A 19,813-nucleotide genomic window follows, 5' to 3' on the forward strand; every position below is an offset into this window, starting at 1 on the left:
AGTCACTTCTCTTTCATATCAACATTGTTTAAGATTTTCCGCTTATCTTGAAAAAAATTTCAATCAGCTTTACTAAGATATTTAGAAAAGTGACAATCTGAGGAAAAGTTGTAATAAACGTCAACGTAGACAGATCTTTTACGGAATTTTCCAATTGTCAAAGCCATACTCCCGTCATCATTTTCTTGATATTTGATATAGTTACCTCATTAGACTTAACACCGAATATTTACTTACCATGAGAAACATGCTTTTTATGCATCATTTAAAATTTATGGTATACTTAAACGGATTTCCTACTTTTCCCCGGCAATACAAGTCATACAGATGGACTTCTTTTGTTCACCCAGTTGATAATAATAGAATCCCAGGCTAGAGAAAAACCTAGATGTTGTTTGCAAAAAGTAAAGCGTTAGGATAACCGAGACTTCATTAGATTCAGGGAAGTAAATACGACCGTTTCACCTCAATGCAGTCGAAGGTATTCAGTCATGGTATGGCCAATAGCAAAATTGATTCTTCAACGTGTTGCATTACTTGTCAAAGAATCTTCAAGAAGAATTAAAAAAAGAAGATCGTCAAACCCCAAAGAAGACGAAAATGTAAATTTGCCAATTTTTCATTTGGTCACTTTATTTATCAAAGAGAATATAAGACCAGTTGTAAATAGATTTAGTAAATCGATTAAGCAGAATCCTCAGTTTCGTGCAGTCATTGAAAGAGTTGCACAAAGTAAGAATTATAAAATTACCTTTTATTCATGCTACTAACATATATGTAACTTATTCAAGATTTCAGAAATAAAATGTCTACTTTCATTTCGCTCAGGGACAGTTAAGCATGAAATTTAAACAATGTGTATTTGTGTGTAAAAAGAATAAACAAAAATACCGAACTTCAAGGTTGATTAAAACAAAGGGGGAAGTCCATAAAATCTGACAAAATCAAACGTTAGACTATATCAACCAACGGTGTAGTAAAACAGTATTCACAAAAATACCGAACTTCGAGGTACATTCAAAAAGGGAAAGTCCATAAAACCTGACAAAATCAAACATAAGACTATATCAACCAACGTTTTTTTTCTCTTTTTTTTCTTCAAATATTTGTTGCTTACAAATTACAGTTCATTATTTTACAATTAACAGGCGGAATTATAGTTGCTTACTTCCACTTAATTTTGTCTCTTGTAGATGGTTGTCTAGTTGGCAACCATACAGCATCTTATTTTCCTGTTGCTTGTCTTTTCGTTATTTTTTCTTCTTGCTCAAGGCGTTGTCTGGTGTTTTTTTTTACTTATAAATTTTTCAGCTTTTCAGGTGTAAGTTGGTTTGATTTATTAGGATATAGTCGTTTCTGTATATTTTAATGCCAACCCCAGATTGACCATCGAGTACTAATCTTGAATGAAGTGAATATACAATTAGACTCTGGTACAAACTAGTATATGATTACGTAGTTTAGAGACGACTAATGTTGTCTTAAGAGTTTTTTCTCACTTTGACAATGCAGTGATCCCTGATTGGAGCGTTTAATTTGTCTCCTGTTGATACATGTAAATCTAGTAAATGAAATAAACACTTTATAATTTCATTGCGTCCAAAGCGCTTTTCTTAATTTACCATCACCAGGAAAGCTCAAACACTAACATTTTAAAGCGAGAGATGTATTATAACTTATAAATGGTAGAAGCTACATAGCAAAAAGGGACAGAAAACAAATAACTAAATTCACCTAAGATAAACTTTGCCTGTGGAAGTTTTTTGGATTTTTAGTTTAATTTCTACATTTATCAAAAGCCTAAAAGAAATCACTGCGTGTAACTTTTCTTTAACAGTACATTTGATATCCCCACCCCTGTTTCAATTTTTGATTTATAAAGAATTTGAAACCAAGACTTTAATTATTGTTAGCTTACCCTATGTGCATGTTTTCTGAAATGAAATGTCTAGAACCTGTATGAAACTCCTCTGATAACAAATCGAAAGCATTTCAGAATACTATAATTGCAAAGTTTAATAGTTCAGCATTCCAACATTCAAGATTATATAAAGTATCCAATTCTGCCTCTGTCTCCAGTCCACATCTTACTGTATGCCCATTTATCTATAAAAGTTCACACTTTCTGCCTCAAATGTTCAGTTTAGAAATCTTGCCACAATAGTATCATCTTTAAACAAAGCCATAATTGCAAAAGTTGTATGTATGAAGTTACCAGTTTGATATATAAATTGATTAAAAGTTTTATAGAACTGACTGCTAAAATCTAATTTTTGCATAACTTCAAAGCAAGTTTATTGTTGTCTTTACAAAAGACCTTTATATTAATAAAATCATATCCTTTACAGGTTAAATCATCTGATGTATGATCCATATATATTTTTAGGATAGAACACACTATTGTTAGTTTTATAGAGGTATTTTTGTATCTCTAGCTTGTACTTTGTTATGCCGCAGTCACAAAAAAGCACAGGCAGGTGTTGCGGCTTACTTATGGGTTTTCGACAGGACAAAAACACCCCAACAACAATGTTCATCAAGGATCTATAAGTTTCAATGACTGTGAAGAGTAAATATAAGAACTTCTTAACAATTTAAATTACATATATGCATATGTTATGAATTTACTTTGCATACAGGGCTTTATGTAAACTATGCATACTGTAAACTGTGAATTTATGCTGAGTTATCATATCTAAGGCACAGGATTTTCTCAATCTTCATGAAATATTTATTTATCTTTATATTTGAGTTAATTTCATTAAAATCTCTAAAAATAAACCAGATTTGGTGAAATTCTTCTTGTATTCTTTTTTTCACACTCTATAAAAGTTGCACTTCTGTAAATATAGACAATGCAATTTCCCATAGAATCTCCTTTTACTACTAAAATTGTGCCACTTTTACAATGAAGTTTCGTAAAAAATTATATCCTATATGCTCTAATATTTTTACAAAGGGCAAACCATAGGGCTGTGCGGCATATTTTCAACATTCATATACCCCGAACTTCTAAGAGTTTAAACTTATACTTAAATTCTGTACTACCCCTCCCTTCACTTTGGGTCTTCCTCAGAACTCAATTTGACGGCTATCCATGGGTATTTATACTAGTAAAATTTCCAATTTGTGTCTCTATGAGATATAGAATAGAATCATATCTGGGAACCAGTAGGTAAACAAAACAAAATATATTTGAATATTATATATCTCCCCAAAAGAGGCATGGTTTGTGAAACAGCTGTATTAACAAAATGCAACCTTTATATTCGTCGCTATTAATAAATTATGATAAATGATTCAAAAGTTCTAAAAACAATTTTTTTTACCAATTGTTGGATTAAAGTGCATGTTGACAATTATTTAGCTCAGAACAAGCTCAGTGGTCTCAGTGGTCTCAGTTTACGGCTGGCCCTTTGCGTGGGAGGTGTTTAATCCGATTCACAATAACATCAAACAAAAAACTTTTCATTTTGCAGTTGCTATTTCCCCGCCTTGCACACATCAGTATGGTGAATGAGTAAAGACTGGTAGGCTCGTAGAGAGGATAATGTGTCCTGCTAACCGTTACCTTATGGGCTTTCCCATTAATATTTGAATCATTGAGTCAGTCTAGCTAAACGCAGGGTATAAAACAACAATGCATGTAATAATCGCTGTTGGACGCTAAGCTTCATTAACCATCATCACCTGCTTGTCCTAAAGTTGGTTTTCATGTTATATTCATTCTTTCTAGTTCAACTGTGTATTCCCGATTGACACATTTTGACTGAGTGATGATTCGCATGGCAGACGATGCATGCATAGCAAAAGGAGTTGAAACATGGGTTCATGAATCTCCACTCACTGGCGACGTGTTTTAGCAGTGTTAGATATCTAGATACCAGAATAGTCGTCTAATCTGTAGATTTATTGGTTTTATTCCATTACCAATGGTGACATTTTGATCGAGTGTGTCGATTCGCATAACAAGTAATGCATGCTTAGTATGAGATGCCTACCCTGTTGGCGCATCCAGTCTTGGAGTTCATGCGATTGCCCTATTATGTTTGTTACCTTGATTTGTCTTTTTAATCGATTTAAGATTTGAACATCGGTAAACTACGGTTGTTTATATTTAAAAGAGCAGACTCTGTATTTATATTGCAAACCCTTTTCTAAGAATAGAATTTAGAATAAAATTTCTTTTTATTTATATATAGGGCAAAACCAGAATACCCCTTAACAATATCATTGTTGGAAAGGTATGGGACTTTTTGAGTTATAGTCTTGTTATTCCCAGTTTAAAGGAATATTGAATAAAATTACTTGTTTCAGTTTTCTTCTGACTGTTATCCTTGTTTGCATCATCAATTTTAATTTCAAAATTATGCTTTCTGTAGTTAAAAATCAGGACCAAATATACAATTGTTTTTTTGAAAATTCATCTAGTGTGAGATGTCTATAAATTCTATAAATAGGTGCCTGTCTGTGATACTGTTGATATTAATTCTGGTTTTTTTTTGTCTAGCAAGTGATCCTGGATAGACATAAACTAATCTTCAAACAAATGTATCTGTAGTTTCTTTGTTTTTCTACAACAAATGTTCATAATGAACTTTTTTGATACTAGATATAACATAAGTCTGACTTTTACTTCAACTATGTTTCTTTAATATAATGTGGAATGTGTCCAAAACGTTCATTTTTATTATTGTCCGCACTCATTAACAAATTAATAAATGATTTCTCATGATTTGTTCTAAATTTTAAGGCGATGTTTGGTACACGTCAAATAAACAGAAACCAAACTATACAAAAGAAGCCAGACGACATATATATTTCAACACAGTCTTCAACAATAGATAAGTAGTGTCTATGTAACATTTCCTACTTAAAATAGCCCTTGTACTTAGTTTATTTTTGTTTTCTTTCCGTCGTCTATAAAACACAACAATAACGCTCAGGTTACTACATTTACATTAAACAAAATAGATATAGACGCAAACAGAAAAAAACATGGCAAAAAAAAAAAACCCCCATGATTTAATACCTTCATGGAAAGTAACGATCCTTGATAGAGGTATTCATGAAAAGAAACGCAAGCTTTGGAATATTGTATGAACTTGGACATATAAACTTTACAAAGATGCGATGCTCGAAGGTTGCTAGATAGAAATTGGGAAAATCATATTATCTCTTTTTTGTAAAATTGTTCAAATGAGCCTCCTTGACAGTTTCAGATGTAAGTCAAGATATAATTTACTTAATGTTTTTTCCGGTACAGGATCCTCACTGTAACTCTTCATCAGACTCATATATTGTGTTTTGATCTCTATTATTGCTGTTGCTACCTCCGGTTAGTTGAGTTCGATAATCAAAATAATAGATTTATTCGTTTTCCCAATGCTTATCCAGTCTATTATTTAAAGCGTTTATTGATAGGGTATAACTTAATATGGTAACTTGTTCCATATTTTGGCGATTCTTAATGCAAAACTATTCTTCCTCAAACTTGTTTTGATTCTTCGTTGAGTGATTTGATTACTTTTCACTCTTGTACTATTTCTATGTTCTGTATTTGCTATTAATTTGAGAAATGTACTGGTTTCTGGGTCGTATTTTCTTTTTAATATCTTTTCAATGTCTCTATCATATCCCCTCTGACTCTTTTATATGACAGTGTCGGTAGCCTAAGTTTCTTCAGTCTTTCTGTGTAACTTGAAATGTTGAAACCTGGTATCTGTCGTGTTGCTCTTTTTTGTACATTCTCAATTTTATCAATACACATTTTTTTTCTAAAATGTGCCCATACTGAACTAGCATAGTCTAACTGTGTTCCTACTAATGGTTTGTATAGAGGAAAGACAATTTAAAAGATTTTCTTAGTGCAGCAAAAATTCGCTTTATTCACATTTTCGCAAATATGTTTGTCAAATGATAGATCTTCGTCTAAAACTACGCCTATATACTTCTCTTCTTTGTATCTACTAATATTTTGACCTAATAGATTGTATGATATGCTTTCGTCTCTTGCAGTTCTACTTATATTAATCTGTTTGCATTTTTCAGGGTGGAATTTCAAAAGCCATGTATTTCTTCATTTTTCTAGCTGATTTAAATAATTTTGTAATATATCTTGGTAACTCTTATCTTCTATGATCCTGAAAATTTTAGTATCATCAGCGAATAAGTAGGCATCCGATTTAATGCAATCTGGTAAGTCATTTATGTAAAGAATAAATAACAGAGGGCCTAATTCTGTGCCTTGGGGTATTGCGATTGTAACCCCCTTCCAGTCTGATGTTTCACCATTCACTGAAACTCTTTGTTTTTAATATGTTAGAAAATCTGTAATCAAGTCTAATATTGTGTTAATTATTCCATATTTTTCAATTTTCTTTATAAGTCTCCTACGAGGTACTTTGTCGAATGCTTTCATGAAGTCTGTATATATGCAGTCTACCTGATATTCATTTTCTAAGGCTTCTATCCATTTATTGATTACTACTATTAGTTGTAGAGCAGTTGATCTTTTCGAAATAAAGCCATACTGTTTGAGAATAATTTATTAAGTTTCATGTGACTAATTACATGCTCTCTTCTGATTTTCTCCATAACATGCATAATTTTACAAACTACTGAAGTAAGACTTACAGGCCTGTAGTTTTTAGCTTGTGATGTATTTCCTTTTTAAAAATAGCATTCACTAGATCATTTTTCCATTCTTTGGGGACTGCTTTATTGGTTAATTATTGGCTGAAAATTAAGTTTAAGGGTTCAGCTATACCTTCCTTTATCTAAACAATCTTGGATGTTAGTAAATTTTCGTAGATGTTTCAATACCCTTTCTTTGCTAATTTTAGCTCTTCCATTTCATTATGTATGAAGATTGGTTTAGGTTCAGGGATCCCTCTTTGCGGTTCATTTGTGAAGACAGTAGTAAAGTATTCTGGTAATACTTCTGCCTTTTGTTTATTACCGAGTCCAATCTGAGGCGCTCACTAAAACGCCCAATCGGTAGTGATTTGAAGCAGCATTAACTGTAGTTAACGATATCTGATTTTTTTTAAAGTTAAATATGTAAGATGTCTTGACTAGAAGGATTTAGCCAGGATTTCAACCAGTAGTGACTTTAAGGAAATTATTGAAATGACTCTTATTACTACAACTAAAAACAATTTATGTGCAAATCAAGGTTAAGGACATGCATAATCGTTTGTTAAAAGTTAAAATTGAAATTACAGTGGATGTATTGTAATTTCTGTCCAGCTGTATTATTTATAGGTTAACAAAAGACCCTATTTTGTTCAGATATTGAATTGGGTCTCTTGAAATAGTTTTTCATAATTTATGGCGACAGAAGAAGTTTTAATTTCTTCATTCTTTTCTTATTATTAGAATTTCTAGGATTTTTTAAGAAACATTCTGAAATGCTATGTTAAGTAAAGTAAAAGAAACTCTATGAAGGTGTGGAATAAGCATAAAAATCTGTTTGACGTGACCTGAAAATTCTTTAAAAACTATGTCCATTTCGGTTGCATATACCAGAAGATTTTTTGGGGGAAATTATGGTTAAGAAACACAATTCAGTTATTTCCCTCTACACATTAAACAAGTAGAGACAATTTTCTTCAATGGAAATAAACCTAATATAGTATATACCATGATGTTGCTACTCTCGTAGAAACAATATAAAAAGTAAGTCTATGCGATTTGTATATCAAATGTATTTTAAATAATATCAGGTTCAATCAGCATTCTTGACAGATTCCAGTGACACTTATGTTCCAAGTAATCACCAAAGGCTCCTTGAACTCTTCATGTTTAAATAGATGACTTCATAATTTAGGTTAAGATCTAGGATAGGTTTTTAATTGCATTTTAATTTTTTCAGGATATAATTTAATGATTTCAAGATCACAAAGTATATTACCAGTGAAACAATTATCAGACGAACAAGCGTACGATTTAGGAACCAAAATAGTTGGTGAAACATTAGTATATGCAATTTCTGCTGGACTTCTGTTAGCTGAATACAGGAGGTCTTCAAAAACTGATCAAATCAAGGAAGAAAAGAGAAATGTTGACATAGCAACACTTCAAAGAAAAACACATGAACATGGAATGACTACAGAAGAACAAGACACTCAAATTAAAGAACTGAAGAGAAAAATAATTGATTTAGAGGAAAAATACAAGTTTAGCAGGCAGATTGTCTTCCTCTCTTTAATCAGTGTAATGTATAATGTAAGAAACTGCTTTTATACTAAACTAATTGTAAATGTCATTATTTTGTGCCTACAAAGTTTTCTTATATCAGTGTCTAAACAACATGGAATGAAATATCAATATCACATCACTAAATAGGTTATGGAATCGCTGCAGGCATTTTGTTATTTGAATACAACAGGCCTCCAAAATATGATTTGATCAAAGTAGTAGTGACACAAATTGTGAAATAGCACTGCTTCAAAGACAAAAACAAGAATATGTAATTATAACAGAACAACAAGAAACAGAAATTAATGAATTGAGAATGAAAATGTTTTATTGAGATGAAAGAATTTTTTTACAAAGAAAAATGTTTTCATCTCTAAAATTAGAATATTGTGTGATACAATATTACTCATTTATATTTTTTTGGGCCTGACTTAACCTTACACATATTACATGTACGAGTGTTAAGATGATATAGAATCAAATTATTAAATAACCTACCTTTCAAAATAGAATAAAAAAGATATATTATTGTGTAATCTATGACCAGAAGTGTGTTATTCAGATCATTTTAAATATGGGAATAAAGCAATGAAATTTAAGCAAAATGTCCGCAATTTTGTGAGGATAAAGCATTTTGATATTGAGGTTCTATAAAGTAAATGTAATAGACATGAGAAACAAAGAAGTATTTTAACTGAAGTTTACATCAATTAATTTTATAATATTTTTTAAAGATTTAAATCTAGAAATATTTATGTATGAAAATAATGCAAAACCAAAATAATTTATACAATTTCTTTATATATTACTAGTAGTCTCATGCTATAATGATTTTTCATCATTTTAGGTTGCAAATTTCTGCAAAAAATGTTTTTTTTTATATATAGCTATGAGCTTTACAAATGTATTTGAATGTTTTACTGCCATTTTTAATGGATGTTAGTGATGAAATCTGTCTGTATTTTCTGACAATTTTCTAGTCTTTCGACTTGTTGAAAGGGTATATTTGAACCACAATACTTTTGTTTGATCATAAGAAAATTTAAATCGTACATGTGTACGCAATGTGGAGTCTGAAATTATATTCTGGTGACTTCTTTTTTTGTTAACGAAGGAATATCCATGGGTTATCTCCTTGTATCTAGGATTGATAGGGAAGATAACTCTATTATTATTCTTACACAAATGTTCATAGACATTCATTGATCATAAATCTTGATACATGTATGTTTTACACTTTTGTTTTGCCACCGTTATGAACTGAAATTTATTTGAAATTTTAACAACTACATATGAAAACTAATTATAATTCTTAATAAGCACCTTTTATCTGTAATATAAAATAATGTCTCCCATGAAAAAATGTTCGCGGACACTATTTCATCATGAAATACGGTAAAGGACAGTATTTCACTATAAAATAGTGTCCTTGTCCATGAAATTGTATCACCTCCTTCTTGACAATATTTCACTATAAAATTCTGTCCATGATAGTATTTCACTGTGAAACACTGTCCTTGAAAAATATTTCTTAATCCAATTATGTCTTTCCTAACAGGAAATTGTGAGTGTTTTTAATATTTTATTTGAAAAGTATGTGTGTATTCCATAATTATTTTATAAAATATTTATGCAAGGTTTGTTTGTTATTTTCAATCAAATAAAACACCTTAAGGTTCCACTAAAGTCAAAATATAGGACACTTCATAAACATCGAAACTTTGCCTGTATTTTTCAACCTATAATGAGTAAAGTCCTAAACTATGAGAACATATGTTCATTTAAACATCCTTAACATATACACACTGTGTAAATTGTAAATAAACTTGAAATTGTTATGTTGTAGCCAAACCGGTTCTTGGGGTGAACACTAAATTTTCCAAAAAATCTGGAGGCCTGCGAGACGACTTAATTTGCTTAAAATTGGTATGGACGAATACTGTTACATGTAATATCATTATCCAAAATAACAAATGTTTATATTCTCCTTTTCATGAGACAAATTTCATGACAATCCATCTATGAAATATTGTCTTTATATATGTGACAGTAAATTTGTAAAATCAGGGATTATGCATAATCACTAAAATCATAAGTGGTTAAATATAATCCCTGAAAATGACCAGTGAATTTACATAATCACTGAAAATATCAAGAATTATTTTACAAATTCCCTGTAATATTTTCAGGGATTATCAATAATACAAAGATTCTCTGTTTGGTACAAATAAATCATATGTATCACCTCTTTATTGTTTAAGTGGACAGTTCTCATTCCTTGTCCATTTATCAATCTTATTAAAATGAACATCTTTTCTGAGAATATTCTATTCAACTGTGTTAAACCACATTAACTCATAAACAAATAAGCTTTCTAAGTTGAAATTAATAACACCAGCATAAATGCACAGATCATGTAACTTGCCGTACAACAAATGGATTGAGAGTTTGAGAACAAGGAATTCGAATTAAGCAAAGAAATGCATCTAAACGTCCAGACACACAAACAAAACACATGCTTGACAGATTGAAGACGATTGTGGAGGAGGCTGATATACCGATTCCGTATGTTGATCTTGAAAAGGGAGACCCAAAAAACATAATGGCCATCGTTCATAAAAGGGCTGAAAAGGATATTGCCTGACTACGAAACATGAAATTATGCTTAGATAATACACAAGGAATCAATTTGAGATGTCTGATTGACCTTTTTAGCACCTTCAGATGTTTCTAATGAACCCTTTATTTTTCATCAAAGTGCAGTAAAATCAGATTCAATATGTGAAGGTTAAGGGTTTTTTTAGGGGGTGGGGGTTTGCCAAAAAAAAAGGATAAGCAGAGCAAATTTTCAATAGTAAAGAGTCGGGATGGGGTTTACCAAATAGAAAATAATAGGCAAACAATAGAATAAAGGGCTAAAAAATTAAGAATAGACAAAAATAGACCGAAAAAATAAGAATATAGAATAATAGTGTGCTAAAATATACATAATAGAGAATAATGAGCAAAATAAATATAGCTTAGAGAAAAAGAAAAAAATATCTAAACAATACAAGAATAAACAAATAAGAGATCCCCATCCAGACCCTCGTAGTAGATGTCATTTATATTTACAATGTAGTTAGTAAGAATAAATGATTTGTATTAGAATATTGTATAATGTGCTTAAGATTGTAATATTTATGTTTCTAAAGATGTTTAGTTTAAATTTTATAGAATAAATTGTTTTACTTTTATTCATTTTGTCTTCATTCCAGTTATTATGTGCAATCCCTGACATTTTTTCTAGTGATTGTGCATAATTCCTGAAAATTTTAGTAATTATATATAAACACTGAAGTTACCAATGATTATACATTATGGACATAATTTATATGGAAAGTTGTCCTTCTTTGGACAGTATTTCATAGTTGAGAACAAGATTTCATGATGGAAAGTCATGAAATATTGTTTTGGGGGACAATGTTGCATAGGTCAATATTTTGCTTTACACATCTACATCACTTTAGAGGATTGAGTTGAGTTGGTTTTAATTTTCAAATAAAAATGGGATTCAAAATAATCCAAAATTGTAATTTTCTATCATTTCTTTTAGGTATTTTCAAGCAATATATTGATGCAGGTTTTCATTTAATTTCCTGGATTCTTTTGACTGGTTTACTGTAGCTCTTACTGTTCTTGAGATAAAAGATGCTAAAAAGGTACACTATGAAATATTTTCAGTCTGTTTGTGTTACTTGCAGGGATATGAAAACAGGCAAGAGATAGCTATAGCGATCCTACATTCCTACATTGGCATTGTCAATATTAAAGTTCAGTCTGTCGTAAAAGTTATGCTCTTCAACTTTGTACTTGTGTTGGGCATTGAGTTATATTGATTGTAAAAAAATAAGTATTAAGTAAAATAAAGAAAGGCGAATGTTAACGTAAATAAATGAAAAAATGCTTAGGATTGATGCCAACAAATACTGAATACTCAAACATTTACTTGCCACTCCACTGGGTCCGTATACACTACATATTGCAATTTTACTTGCAAAACCAATGTTGTATACCTCCTTCAGTGTCGATGTGGCATGCAGTATGTTGGCAAGACAGAACACCCATTCAACAAACGCATAAATGGTACACCTGCAAGCCCGACCTCCCCGTAAGTCGTCATTTGAGATCACCTGTGCAACCCCAAGCTGATCTCAAAAACCTTACCATCACTATCATAGACCACAACGAGGGTTGGTCAAGGACCGACAGACTTGCTCGGGAAAGTTTTTGGATAAGAAAGTTGAGGACAGTTTCCCCAGAGGGCAGTTATGGAAAACCATAAAATGAATCCCTACCATCATTTGTTTCCTGTAACTCAGGCTTCAGTAAAGGACTCACACAGTTTTAAGGAATTTATTCCTCCTACCAAACATCAAATTTGAAAAAATTTACCAGCGTATTGATTCGTGATAATTTGTATGGTGTTCAAGATCATTATTTCAGTTCAACTACCACATGTCAAATCATTTGACATCTTACTGATGAAGGATATTAGTTATCCGAAATATTAAATATTTGTTCATGATTTTACTATTTTTTTGGTGATGTTGTACCCTTTTAGACTTGCTTATTATATATATATATATATATGTATATATATATATTTATATATATGCAAAGATTCTTCATCCTAAGCATTTTTTTCATTTATTTACGTTAACATTCGCCTTTCTTTATTTTACTAAATACTTATTTTTTACAATCAATATAACTCTTTAACACTGACAGCACTAAGACGTCATTGCAGCACACCGTGTATTCCGATCTGAAATTTGCAGAGGGATTCGAATCCCGAGCAGCAATTAATGAAAAGTTTGTAACGGTGGGGAAGTAAATTCTGGATAAAATTCCCACGGAGCCAAATTCCTCCATGGGAATCCGATCCAGGTTTTACCTTCCATTGCTACAGACTTTTCATTAATTGCTCCTTAGGATTCAGATCCTTCTGTGGTTTCGGATTCTAATACCCTGTGTGAAGGCAATACACAAGGTCTTCTGTGTAATCTCTTCTCGTTTATAGTTAAGTTACTTATGAAAATAACCTACTACTCTTATTCTATAACATTTTACATAGATTTTTTTCCCATTTTCTGGTTGATAGGGACTTCATTTTATTTCATGTTACTGTGTCAAGTACAATAGTGTGTTCAAACTCATATTTAATGTACACTTGTTAAGCTTTCCTATATAGATTTGCCAGCATTACATATAGTCATTTTTTTATTTCAGGGTAAACAAATAATTATTTCATACCAAAAATTTTATTCAACCTAGATATGAGCTATTAGTTTTCACGTTTAAGTTCAAAGGGTCTGAAATTAAACTTAGTTTAATTTTAACAAAAATTGAATTCAAGGGGTTCTTTGATATGCTGAATCTAAACATGTAATTAGATTATTTATTTTGGCCCAGTTTTTAAGTTGGTCGAAATCGGTGTCCAAATTAAAGTTTTTGTTTGATTTTAAAAAACAGGAGTGCACACACTGAAATATCTCGCCTGCTTTACTGACCAATGATTTTATGTTAAAGTTTTACTACGAGTTTCACATAAACTTAACATGATCCAAGGAAATGAGATCAAGGTCAGATAAACCAAGCCAGAAATACATATACACCTTACAATCATTCCATACACCGAATATAGTTGACTAATTGCTCATAGTATACAAGAAACAGACCAAACCATGAAAACTTCATATTGAACAAATTACCATGAAAGTGAGGCCAAGGTCAGATGAACCATGCCAGACAGACATGTACATCCCTTCAATAATTCTATGCATCAAATAAAGTTGACCTATTGTATATAGTATCTAAGAAACAAATTTAATCAGGAAAACTTAACATTGACCAACGAACCATGAAAATGAGGTCAAGGGTCAATCATACCTGCCAGACAGACATATACACCTTACAATCATTTCATATACCAAAGATAGTAGACCTATGGCTTAAAGTATCTGAGATATGGACCTGACCACGAAAACTTAAACCTGTTCACGGATCTATGAAATGAGGTCGAGTTCATAAGAAAACTGTCTGACAGACTTGAGGACCTTGCAAGGTACGCACATACCTATTAAAGTTATCATATTACTCATAATAAGAGAGAAATTAACATTACAAAAAATCTTTATTTTTTTTTTCAAGTAGTCACTAAACCATGAAAATGAGGTCAAGGACAATGTATTTCCATTTATAATGAAATTGGATACACTGTACCAAGGTAAATAATTGCCCAATTTGGTCAGATTGTTTTAATCATATGCATTTGCTTTGCAAATGAATGTTTTTCATTGGATACTTTATACAGTTTTTCATAGTTATTATATTCTATGATAAATTGGAGTTCAAACTTATGTATCGTTACTTTTGTTAACTAGTATATATTAAGTGAGTTTATATACATAATATTTATGTTATATGAATTTAAGGCGCAATTACTATTAAGCCGCCTACCAAAACCAATAACAACAACAACAACAAAAATATATAAAATATATATGTTATATGTGAAGATGCTTTGGATTTGAAGCTTTTGAAGCTTTCCAATAATGCACAATTTGTTTGTACCAGTTGTGTTTTGTTATTAGAACCTTCTGAAGGCTTTAGTGGGCTTTTGTAAACTAGTACATTAGTCAATAAGAACCTTCTGAAAGCAAAAGATAGGTGGGATCAATTGTTTTACATTTCTTAGATTGGTGCATTTTATGAGTTTGACTGCCCCTCTGGTATCTTTCGTCCCTCTTTTACTGACACATCTATAACATTTTAAACTAAAAATAAGGATATTTTTTTCTATTTGAAAGCTGAAATACAAACTTGATCACATTTTCAACATACAGCTGGAAGATTTAAAATATTTTATTAGATTATAGGAGGTAAAATTACAATATTTGGCATGTAGAATTTTTTGACAAGGAATTCATTTTTTCCCTGGTTTCAAACTCCCAAGAGGGTATAAAAAAATTATAAACAAAAATACCGAACTCTAATGTAAATTTAAAAAAAAAACGGGGAAGTCCATCAACCCTGAGAAGATAAAACGCTCGACTATATGGTTTTATAGCTAGCTTAACCTTTTTTTCAATTAAGAACTTTAAAAACAAATATGATGGGAAAATATGATGGGAAAATGAAGTGAATGATTTATATTGCATACGATTTATAATATTTACAGTTGTGGGTGTCAACCATACCAGAGACATATATATACATATGTATATATGTCTATGACTATACCCACTTATGCATGGAAACGGTCAAGGTAAGAGTCAAATGATGAAGAGCTGTTCAATATATTGAGTTTTGTCCCTTTGAATTTAAAATAAATCACTCTTGCTTGCATCCTTTATGACTACCATTTATAGAAAGGAGTAGATACGGTTATGTCATGGTGTTGTCAGTTTGTCTTCAACATAGGAGTTTGACTGTCCCTTTGCTACATGTATCTTCTGCCTGAAAATTAGATGTTACAAAATTTTGGAAATTATCTTAGTTAAAGAATATATCTCCCTCATGTAATGCTCCTATTCCTTGTCCAGCTTCGGCTATACTTTTTGTGCATTTTGGTTTTGCCAGGTCTTTAATTTTTTTATAAATTTTGAATTTTCAAATATTTTGTCCTCGAGCATCACCGAAGAGACTGTGACTGTCGAAATGTGTATCTGATGCAGTAGAACTGGTACCTTTATTGTCATTAATACCACTGGGTCGATTCCCCAGTCTAATAGCCAGTACTTTGGTACGAGCGTGACCTTACGGATGTTGTATTATTGAAATTGATCTGGTGCAGTAATATTGGTACCATTAATGTTATGACATTGTAGAAGATACATTGTATTGAAATATACTTTTGAATAGAAACAGTTTTGTAGCCTAGTTGAGGTTGTTAAAAATCTGTTTCAAAAGCATCACGATAAAAAGTAATTAACCCTATTGAATTACAAATGAAGTGTTGTCATGCAATATAAATGAAAATTAGTTAGTGTCAGCATTTCCATTAGTTCAATCATTAAAGGAGTTGTGTGTTTCCATGTATGAACAGTGTTACTCACCCTGAAAAGAAAGAAAATGATGTTTACTTTTGGACTTGCTTTCTTTCAACTGATGATTATGGCTACAGCCGACTGCAGTCCAAAACTTGGTAGGTTTAAAAGGCTATGTTTCACCTGATACCATGATCTCTATGCGCTATGGGACCATGCAACTTCTTTTTGAGTGGTCGTTGATTCCTTAATGACTTGTTTAAAAAGAAAATTTCTGTCCCTTTTTTTAACTCATTTAGAAGCTTTGGGTCCTGAATGCTCTTCAACTTTGTTCTTTGTTAATGAGAGCGCCACTGTTGAGTCTTTTGTAGACGATACGCGCGTCTGACGTACAAAATTTCAATATATGATGAGTTTATATACCAGTTGCAGTCCAAATTTTCTACCCTTCATTGTGGTAAACCATACCACAATGAAGGGCTATTGTTGATGTGTTCTATTTCTAAACCATGCATGACATATTTGCCACTGGACCTGAACAACATCCAATCAGTTTATCAATGTAATTGGGTGTTTTATATAGAAAGCACATCATAATGATTATAATAGCACTACTTCTAAGAAGTTGTATTGATAAAATGAAATTTGCTTTATGAAAGAATTCACCTTTTCAATTCATGATTGTCAATGAATAGTATTTATTTATTGTAAACTTTTTTATGCAGATAATGCAGTAATTGAAGACCTTTTGACGATGCTTGTAAAATATAAAAGATCTGGTAAGTTACTTAAACGATTAATTTACATGAGCTGGCCTTAAGTAAAGAAAAGGATGCAGATTTTTAAAATTTTACGGAATTTGAAAACAAGCAGTACTTGCTTTTGTGTTATTTCACTTTCATTCATACCCTGTAATACTCAAAGTAAATTTAAAGTAAGTTTACTCTTTATATATGAATATTGTACAGGCATGATTTTAATGATGAATTTTGTCTGAATATGATTAGGTTTGGAATAAGATGTACTGGTGGGGTCTTTTTGTTGTTGGTTCTTTTAAAACATTTTATATTATCAGTTTGGTAGATTTTTAGGGACTTTTCGGAGTTGATGCTTTTGAGCATTTTTTATCAACAGTCTGGTAGGTTTATTGTTCAGCCTTATTAATTCATAACAAATTATCATAACTTACTTATTACTAGAAAATATCCCAATTTAGACTGATGCTAAATTCAGAGGAATAAATACAGTCAAATTAGAAAATTCAATCAATTACTACAATGGAAGAAATTATTAAATTTTCATCAAGTTGGAAATAAGAAATTTACAACATGTGAAATTATTGATTTTCATGGTACTTGCTGTATTTAATTATTTGTAATATTTTTTTAAGAAGAAAAAAAGGCGTTACTTGTTTTGGTTACAGTTAGAAACAGTATATGTGTTAATCAACATATGTGAATAAGTCATTACAGCTAACAGGAAAAATAAATATGCTAGAACAAGACTTTTGGATATGAAACTGTCATTAGCAGCGTCTATTTTGTTTTAAGAATGATCAGCACAATTTTACAAAAGCAATGTATGCAAATGACCTGAAATGATCATACTAACCGTCATCCGTAGCATTATAATCTAACAGCCCATAGAGTTCATTCTGTGTAATTTATAATTTTATATTAACAAAAGTTGATAGCACATGTTAGTGATATGTTTTGTTGAGTAAAAGGTTCCTTTAAAAAATCTACAGGATTAATGACACTTTTCATGCTGTCAATAGGGTTAATTGAAGAGTAATGAAAAGGATATTCCCCATTACCCCTCCTGGAAAAATCTCTCGCAACTCTTCTTAATCGATTTATGAGATTTGAACATCGTAAAACTACTGTCACCTTAATGCGCACTCATGAATTATGGTCTTTTAAGACATGTGAAATGTAATTTTCACAAAAGTAGTGTATAAAAACTTTGGTGTTAAATCTTGATTTCTATATTCCAGTAGATTTAAGAAACACCAGAAATTGGAGAGATCTTCCTGCCTTTACTGCATCCTTATCATATACCAAGAATATTAATGCCAAAGAAACTGTGAAGTTCGATAAAGTTTGGACAAACAATGGAAATCACTATGATCCTAACACGGGAATTTTCATAGCTCCAAGGGAAGGACTGTATCATGTTTCTACTACAGTCATGTCAGTAGAAGGAAAAACGGTTTGCAGGCATTTGGCTGAATGAGACTAGGACAGTTGGTCTGTTTCCTGGTACCGGCTATAGTGAAGCTACTGCTAACATTGTGTTACATCTAAGAAAAGGAGACAAAGTTACAGTGAGAGGTAGTGGTAATCATCCTTATCTTTACAGCAGTACTAGCCACTACAGTATATTCTCTGCCTATCTTATAGCATAATAAAAACACACGAAATTAATCAAGTTTTACTTTCATAAAAAAAAAATAGAATTCTTTCTTTTGGTTTTATTTCTACAAAAATGTTCGAAATGGTGCATTTTTTTACCTGAGAGGTATCATCAGCTCAGTAGTCAGTACTTCGGTACTGTCATGACTTATTGCAAACCTTTCTTTAATTGCCCGTTTTTAAATTTTTGAATTATTATGAAAATAAGTTTCAACTCCCTCAGGCAAAGTTGACTTTAGATGGATTTAGATATTACTTTACGTCCTTTTTGGTCATATAGCTCTTCACCTGTTTCGCTTCTTGTACATCCTTGGCTTTCAAAATACTCGGCTTTTCAGCGTTCCTGATGAAGGTAAATGTAGAAAAGTGCTACTGGCGTATCACATTTATAAGTGTTGTTTTCATTTTTTACAGTACAGGGTCGATACTGCTGCTGGTGGACTATCAATCCCCGGAGTTATCATCAACTCAGCAGTCAGTACTTCGGTAGTGACATGATTTATAGTAAACCTTTCTTAAATTGTGACATTTATAAAGTGCTGTTTTCATTTTTTGCACAGAGACATGCATATTGTTGAATATAAAAAAGGAGATGTAGTCTGATTGCCAATAAGACAACTATTAAACAGAGTGCAAATGAAGCACTTATAGGTAACCATACGGTCTTCAACATTGAGAATTAACAATACCGTATAGTGAGCTATGAAACTCTCCGTCATTACAAAATGTGAAACAATTCAATGGGAAGAACCAGTGGCATGATCTATGACAAAAAAAATGTTTGTTATACCAAAAGACAAACAGCTACAAAAAAAAAACATAGAAAACAAAACACTGAGCAACAAGAACCTCTGGTGTACTATCAGTCCCCGGAGTTATCATCAGCTCAGCAGTCAGTACTTCGGTAGTGACATGATTTATAGTAAACCTTTCTTAAATTGTGACATTTATAAAATGCTGCTTTCATTTTTTGCACAGAGACATGCATATTGTTGAAAATAAAAAAAAAGAGATGTAGTCTGATTGCCAATAAGACAACTATGAAACAGAGTGCAAAGGAAGCACTTATAGGTCACTGTACGGTCTTCAGCATTGAGAATTAATAATACCGTATAGTCAGCTATTAAAAAATGTGAAACAATTCAATCGGTTGAACCAACGACATGA

The 19,813-nt window shown here is 31.5% G+C and overlaps 1 protein-coding gene and 1 pseudogene across 1 annotated transcript; both read left to right on the forward strand.

Moving 5' to 3' along the window:
* The first annotated feature begins 456 nt into the window (after nucleotides 1–456).
* On the forward strand, nucleotides 457–11,438 carry LOC127738643 (uncharacterized). Its single transcript, XM_052249966.1, has 2 exons — nucleotides 457–732; nucleotides 7,877–11,438. The coding sequence occupies exons 1-2, from the start codon at nucleotides 492–494 to the stop codon at nucleotides 8,347–8,349; spliced, it is 714 nt and encodes a 237-aa protein (XP_052105926.1). The 5' UTR covers nucleotides 457–491; the 3' UTR covers nucleotides 8,350–11,438.
* A 4,828-nt stretch (nucleotides 11,439–16,266) lies between these two features.
* LOC127738648 (heavy metal-binding protein HIP-like) lies at nucleotides 16,267–18,658 on the forward strand (annotated as a pseudogene).
* Nucleotides 18,659–19,813: the final 1,155 nt, after the last annotated feature.

Source organism: Mytilus californianus, unplaced genomic scaffold, assembly GCF_021869535.1.
Source record: "Mytilus californianus isolate M0D057914Y unplaced genomic scaffold, xbMytCali1.0.p SCAF_4, whole genome shotgun sequence".
NCBI lineage: Eukaryota > Metazoa > Mollusca > Bivalvia > Mytilida > Mytilidae > Mytilus > Mytilus californianus.

Bases quoted from the DNA above. Each gene is read 5' to 3' on its own strand.
- LOC127738643 (XM_052249966.1), top strand. From the start codon at position 492: ATGGTATGGCCAATAGCAAAATTGATTCTTCAACGTGTTGCATTACTT. The intron at 733-7,876 runs GTAAGAATTATA...TAATTTTTTCAG, and splicing joins CATTGAAAGAGTTGCACAAA to GATATAATTTAATGATTTCA.